The 7,639-nt window shown below is 55.5% G+C and overlaps 1 protein-coding gene across 1 annotated transcript; it reads right to left on the minus strand.

Annotated features, from left to right (window-relative positions):
* Window positions 1-604: 604 nt before the first annotated feature.
* LOC123080767 (mitogen-activated protein kinase kinase kinase 17-like) lies at window positions 605-2,060 on the minus strand. Its single transcript, XM_044503713.1, has one exon. It carries the CDS (start codon window positions 1,922-1,924, stop codon window positions 605-607), a length of 1,320 nt encoding a protein of 439 aa, XP_044359648.1. The 5' UTR covers window positions 1,925-2,060.
* Window positions 2,061-7,639: the final 5,579 nt, after the last annotated feature.

A 7,639-nucleotide genomic window follows, 5' to 3' on the forward strand; every position in this document is an offset into this window, starting at 1 on the left:
AAAAAAGGCAGGTCTAAAAATCAACTGACCCAGAGTTGATTTTCAGTCGACAGCCAGTCCCAACTTTAACCGAATTTCAGTTAAGCAATAAACAGATAAGTACGAGCCCACCAGCTTTTTATCAGTCTAGAAACATGCTTCCAAGAGCGGAGAGCCCGGTGCGTACATACGTGTCACGCGCGCCAGCACGCAGCCGACACGCGATCCAGAAGTGCACGACGAGCCGGCGAGTGCGTCGGGCAGCGGCGAGGGGACGGTCGTGGCTGGATGAATCTCCACCTGGCGAAGCAATCTCTGGATGCGACGCTCACTTGTCGAAAAGGTCTCGCTTTCACCGGTCGGCTCGTCGACTCGGCTGGACCCACGTAGCCCAACAAGACGTTTTTGACTGGCCGCGAGGTAGTACTAGTACTTTCTAGTGCGTGTGCTGCTGTGACGCCGCACTTTCCGCGTCGACTCCATCCCTTTCGCGGTGGAAGCTTCGGTGTGCGGCGTGGCCTGCAAGCTTGTGAGTTCATGCTGGATTTCCTCCGTCGGAGTCGTGGCCACGCGACGCGACCTTGTGTTAGTAGTACAGGCGAAGTAGCATGTGAATTTCTTCCGCCTACTCGAACGTGTCGCAATGGGGAGCTGTGAAACAGAGAGCAGCAGTACGAAAACAGAGTGCTTGTGCAACAACGAGATCAATTGCATTAGTCTTTCTGTTGCAAAGCAACAATTCAGTACATGATAATTCGTGGGAAGCTAAACACTCGAGCGACTGGTGACGCCTAAATGAATCGTCACAGGCTTCTACCGCATTAAGGACGCTGTTGTACTCCACGTCTAAGGTAATGGCGAGAACGCGGGACTCTGCGCCGCTTGGTTCTTCGTCTGTGGTCGCGTCTTCGTCCAGGTCGGTCATCTCCTCGACCACCACGGGCACTGCGCCGGTTGCTCCGGTTGGCGAGGAGAGCACGTCGATCCATCCCTCGTCCGAGTCCCAGTCCGGGAGCTCCGAGGCGGGGCAGGCCAGTGCCCTGATCCTCGTCTCGGCCGAGCTGTCGTGCTCCGCCTCCTCGGTGTCTGAATCCGACTCCCAGAATGCGGCGTCCAGCGTGCTCTTGGGGGACACCCATTTGCTCTCCACGGCTTGCGCCTTCGCCTCGACGACGGCGGAGGCCAAGAACGGGTGCTCCAGCAGCTGCGCCGCCGTGCACCGATCGCTGGCCTGCCTGACAAGGCACCTGGCCAAGAAGTCCTTCGCGTCGGCAGACAACCATTCGGGAACCTCGGGCATGGCCTCCGTGTAGCCGATCCGGTGCAGCGCGGCCAGCGCGTCGCCGTCCATGCCGCTCCACGGCGTGCGTCCAGTGGCCATCTCGACAACCATGCAGCCGAGCGCCCAGACGTCGGCCGCTGGGCTCTGCTCCTCGCCGCGCGCCACCTCCGGCGCCATGAACGCCGGCGTGCCACCGATGATCGGCACGTCAGCGCCAGCCTTCCTCGAACAGCCGAAATCGGCGAGCTTGGCGCGGCCGTCGGCGCCGATCACGACGTTGCGCGCCTTGACGTCCCCGTGCACCATGCCGGCGCTGTGAAGGTACGCGAGCCCGGCCGCCACGTCGGCCGCGTAGCCGCGGACGGCGAGCTCGTCGAGGCCTGTCGCCATCTGGTCGGCCAGCGAGCCGCCGGGGGCGAACTCGAGGAAGAGCTGGTAGGAGCCGTCGGGGGCGCCGCGGCCGCCGATGCAGGAGACAACGCGCGGGGAGCTCAGGCCGGCCATCACCCGCTGCTCCCTCCTCAGCGCCGCCGCACAAGCCGCGCTAGCCGACTTGACCGCGAAGAGCTCCCCCGAGGCGTCGTCCGCCGCCAGGAACACCTCGGCCCCCGAGGCGCCGCGGCCGAGCGTGCGCACCCGCGTCCATTGCTTGCTCACGGACATCGCCACCTTCTGTGGGATTGTTGTGGTTTCTGTTGGCACTCTTTGTTGTCGAGCTTGCTTGTGGCCTGCTGAATTGATGATGGGTTCTTTTTTTGGCGGGTGCGTGTATATATAGGACTTGGAAGGAGTACTTGTGGAGAGGAAAAGTTGAGGAGATTGCAAGTTTAGAACATGGAAGGCATTTGGCGTGTGCGGGGACTAGAAAATCCTGGCGAAAAGGCGTGGGATTCAAGCTGTTTCGGGTCTCGGCACGCGCCCACGGCGGCGGATAGGGTTGGGCGGTGAGTGGGAACGCTCGGGCGGGGCTTGACCTGACCAAGCTTAGCGATCCGCCTATTCTTACTATCCGCGTAAATTAATCTCGTAGCGGAGCCGGAAAAGGCAAAAACCGTGTCAAATCTCTCGCATTCTATCTACTCAGCCGACGATTCCGAGAAGGTACTTCCTCCGGTCCTTTTTACTCTGCATATTAGGTTTGTCTGAAGTCAATCTCATCCAACTTTGACCAAGTTTATATAATAAACTAATGACATTTACATAACAACATCAATATCATTAGATTCATCTCGGAATATATTTTCATATTATATTTATTAGATATTATAGATGCTAATAATTTTTAATATAAATTTGGTCAAACTTAGCTAAGTTTGACTTTCGGCAAATTCAATGTGCAGAGTAAAAAGGACCGAGGGAGTACTCTACTGCCATCCCGGGGGAGAAAATAACTCCTTAGTATACAGCGGTAGTCGAAGTCTTGGTCGGTCGTTGGGAGACGGACTGTCTGAAACGGAGCGGTGTGCTGGGTTGGCCGCGTCTCTAGAGCAAACGGATCCGCGGTGGAAGTCAGCGGTTGGCCTGTTGGGTCGCCACAGTTGGCGCAGAACGCAAGCAGCAATTCGTAGCGACGTCGTGACCCCAGTTTTTTTCGCCCGGAGAGAATTCGCAGCTGGCTACGACAGCAGCTCGTGATCCTCGAATCTCACGGCAAATGCCTCATTAGGCGTGGGTGTCGCCACGACCGGAGAGAAAATTCCGAGTAAAAATATCTCGCGCGTCTCCACTTCCGCACATAGGAAAGGAAATGGCCGGGAATATTCGACACCCCGTCCCCGTGCATATGCGGGCACGTTCACCGGGCGCCGCCGCACACGCGACGTCCTCGTCGCCGGCTGCCGTACCGCTCAGCTGGCAGTCGTATCGGCCACGTCGAGCCGCGGACAAGTGGCGTCGCGGGAGAGCACGGACGGAGTGGGGGTGCCGCCGATGCTGCCGGCCCATGCCGGTCGATCACGCCAAGTGGTGGACGCGCGTACTTTTGGGGCGCGGGGCCGCCGAAACCGAAAGGCTGGATACGGTGGTACGCAGATCGTCGCGTGAGCCGAGTGGGTTGCTTTGCTTGCTTGGCCAGCGTGAGCAGAACATCGCACGTCGCCGCTCACTCCTCGCCGTCGCACGTCGTCGCGCCTGGATGGATGGGATTCCATTTCACTTCACCATGGAGCCAAGTAAAGCTTGCTGCATGGCTATGCATTGGCAGGCCGTCCATTTTTGTCCACCTCAAGAAGAAAGCAGCGCGCACCACACGGGCGATGATGGTGCGCTTGAAACCCGCGAAGCCGTCCGCAGAAAACAAACGTCGACGCGTCAGATCTGGCTGACAGACGACGCGAAAAGGAGCGGCAGCGTTCTTCCGACGGCTGCTAGCTGCACATGAACTCAACGTCCAAATGAAATGACTACCCCAAGTAACACAGCCACACAAGTCAGCCTTCACTGTAGTACGTACTACTTTAACTTAACTTAAGTCTGTCGTCAACCAATGATTGCATAAAAAGATTAGCACTAATTACCTTACCTCCAGAACATAAAAGAAGAGAGGCAGAGCTCACCTCTTCCTTCAGAATAAATAAATACCACTCCACTGTTTCCACTGCCGACCGTCAAGAAATGCACACGAGTCAGCCTCCACTCTAGTTTAACTTAATCCTCGCGTCAAGGAGTAGTGATGGTTGTATAAAAAAAACTAACGACTGAACAAGTAAATTACCACTGATTAACTTAGCACTCAAGTGCCGACTGCCGGCCGCCAAGTACTAACACTAATTAACTCGGCTTTCCATTTTGTTAAATGCTGCTATACTAATCTTCTTTCTGGCGCCTGTTGCGGTCAAGCCAAAAGGGCCGCCCCAACTCTAGCTGCAGCAGGTGGCGGCCCTTTTGACCTTGTTGAACACCGGCCGTTGTGCAGTTGACGAGCGACCAACGGCATGATGTGCGAGATTGAGATGATTTTTCAGCAGATGTAAAAGCAAAGGACGCGAACTCGATATGTATGAGGGGATAAGTTTGAGTTAGATGATGCGGTGAAGCCTAACCTTTGCTTGAAGTGGCATCGCATGCGTTGGGTCCAACATCCAGCAACTACTGTATTTGCCTGCGTGCGCAGAGCTTTCACCTAGTAACTCATTTCGAGCTCAGTGCATCGAATCTCCAGAAAGAAGAATTGTTCCGTGCACTGAGCAGTAGGCCTGGGAAGGATTGTCAAACTCCTGTTGCTTGCCAATTGTGTGCATTCGAAAGAAAAGGTCTGCGCGTGCTCTGCTTTCTAGGAGGTCTAACATCCTCTCAAAAAAGGGGCAGGTACTGAAAAAGGGGGTGCGAACATTGATCTCGAGGCAGCTACCGTATATCGTTGACATTTAACTTGAGCTTGGGGGGTAGTTTGATCTAGGAAGAAGTTGACCAACGGAAGAGACAGGCGCTTTCTAGGAGTAGGTATATATTTCATGGAGCGGAACTACTTGACGGACGATTTTGTGTTGAACGACGCATGCACGATAGCTGATCCAAGCGCCTACGGCTGCTCATTTCATGGAGTGCTGAACTTCTTTCAGCTCGGATATATTATTGGGCTGACATTAGGGTGATTGGGGATATCGTCTGAGGATGAAAATGTAGTAGAGGTATGGCCTTTTGGCCGACTCCACCGGGGCTTGTCCAAATTTGAACTCTTGGATGATTCGTTCGATTGGCACAAGTTGCTTGCAAGTTGGGATGTCGGATAAGGGCATCTCCAACGATGACTCTTAGGCCAACTCCACCGCGTGACCCATCCGGACGTCCGCTTTTGTCCGTTTGGGGTACGACTTGGCGGACGTCCGGGGGACGGACAGACATATGGAGCATCTGCACCCAACGCGCAAAAGTCCTCTGGGACCCCAAATTGTCTGCCCCGCCTTGCCCCGAGCTCGCAATGTCGTCCCGCGCACACCCCGGAGCCCCGCTGCAAGCTCGCCATGCCGCCTCGCCCCGAGCTCGCCAAGCCGCCCCGCGCAAACCCCCGCCTCGCCGCGAGCTCGCCGCCGCACTGCCGTGCGTGCCCCGCCTCGAGCTCGCGTTGCCCCGCGCACGCACCCCAGCCTCGCCCCAGGCCGCGCCCGCCCTTTCCTCAACCGTCGCTGCCGCGGCCACGGGAGCACGCGCCGCCCCATGCGGCGGGGGCGCGTCGGCGCAGCGCGCGCGCGGGCGGCGCGCGCGCGTGGAACAGCGGCGGGGGCGCGGCGGAGGAGTTGCGGGGGAGCGGCAGAGCGGCGGCGGGCGCGCGGGAGCAGCGCGGCGGCGGGGGTGCGGCAGAGTGGCGGCGGGCGCGCGGGAGTAGCGCGCCGAGCGGCGGCAGGCGCGCGGGAGCAGAGCGAGGAGGACGGCCCGCCCAACGACTCGCGCTTCGGCGGCCACACGCTCGGGTTCGCGCACTGCTCCTCCTTCCAGAGCCGTATCCACGGCATCCCTGGCGGCCGCGCGCCACGCCCAACCCGTGCCCCGGCGGCCGCTGGTCCTGTCCAGCCTCAAGGTCTCACTGATTTGTGGGTCAGAGGAAAGGCACGGGCTGACAGGAGCGGACGAGAGGGGCGAGGGGAGTATCCGTTTTCTGTCCGTTCGGGAGTATTCTTGGACCAAATTTGCTCCAGGTTTGGGGTTGAGCCGGACAAAAAAAGCGTCCAACGGACAACTCTATTCGTTTGGGTATTACCGCTGGATCGTATTTTACCCCAAACGGACAAATTCAGACCTAATGGGTCACGGATGGGTCACACAGTGGAGTTGGCCTTAAACCGAAACGCATCCGTCCGTGGACCGGTAGTCAACAGACACGGATGTGGGAGACGGTCATCCAAAGCTATCCACATGCATTTTAAACTTGATTTCAATAACCGAAAAAATTGCATGTAAACTGGGCAAAGACATAATGCACCGGGCAAAATCCATGGATGATGAGACGTCGGCGGCGGAGTTGCACCCGGTGATGAGCAGTGCTGCACGCGGGTGTCGGCGAGAATGACATGAGGCACGAGGGGTAGAAACCAAGATTATCGGGGTGTTGCGCCTGTGTGGCCCGCCTTCCTACAATCCACGCAGTGAGCAACTTCGGCGACGAGGTTGGTCCAAGCGGACGCGTAAGTGGCGACGCGCGCGAGTTGGGTCCCCCCCCCTCTCTCTCTCTCCCTCTCTCTCTCTCTCTCTCTCTCTGCGCTTTCTTGTGATCGTAGGATCAGCAGGGTAGATCTTGTGAAGGGAAGGTGAGTTGGTATTAGTAAAAAGTAAAATGCATCCTTTGTCATTCAACTTGTCATGTACGCTCATTTTGATAACTGCGCTCAAGAATATGGTCAATACGACCACTATATAAGAGTTGTGGTGATTATATAGTCACTGTCACTTCATATAGCTTCGTATTTTGTTCAGTTGACCGGTTAATTAGTTTGAATGATATCGCGACACATGGGGAGGGGGGTAGAGGAGAGTCGACGAAGACTCACCTTGCTTGGCATCCTCGTCATTGTTTGTCTGTACCTGGAGCACGACGGCGAGGACCGCAAGTAGAGAGGTGGCCACGATGCCGTTGTGGCGGCACTCGACCTCCGCCCATAACGTATGTCACTTCAAGCCAGTTGGCACAGACCCAGAGCATGACAGCCTGGTGGTTGGTGTTGACGAGGAGCGCGTAGAGGGAGGCGGCCTTGACGCCTGTTGCGGCGGCCCGTGCGAGCAGGCGGTGCTCGGCCTCCGGCATCGTTCTCACTATCAGAAAGAGATGAGAGAAAAGTGTGTGACTTTTACAGTGAAGGGTTAAGAATATGGGGGAAAGCAGATGAGGTCATTTGCTCGGTTCGATACAGAATGTTCTACTGACGCACTTGCTCTTGTGCTTAGATTTGTGCAGAGTATCTGACGGCGCCAGCTACTGCATTACTACAAATTGCTATAAATCTTAAGTCAGATCTTTTTAGCATTTGGGTAATCATTTTGCTTGTGTGTTTGTGAAGGAAATATGCCCTAGAGGCAGTAATAAAGTTTTTATTTTATATTTCCTTATTCATAATAAAGATTTATTATTCATGCTAGAATTGTATTGATCGGAAACTTAAATACATGTGTGAATACATTAACAAAGTGTCCCTAGTAAGCCTCTACTAAACTAGTTCGTTGATCAAAGATGGTTAAGGTTTCCTAACCATAGACAGGTGTTGTCAGTTGATAACGGGATAACATCATTAGGACAATAATCTGATGGACAAGAGTCATCCGTTAGCTTAGCATATGATCGTTCAGTTTATTGCTACTGCTTTCTTGAATGTCAAATACATGTTCCTTTGACCATGGGATCATGCACTCCTGAATACCGGAAGAATACCTTGTGTGCTATCAAATGCC

This window comes from Triticum aestivum, chromosome 1B (genome assembly GCF_018294505.1).
Source record: "Triticum aestivum cultivar Chinese Spring chromosome 1B, IWGSC CS RefSeq v2.1, whole genome shotgun sequence".
NCBI classification, from domain to species: domain Eukaryota; kingdom Viridiplantae; phylum Streptophyta; class Magnoliopsida; order Poales; family Poaceae; genus Triticum; species Triticum aestivum.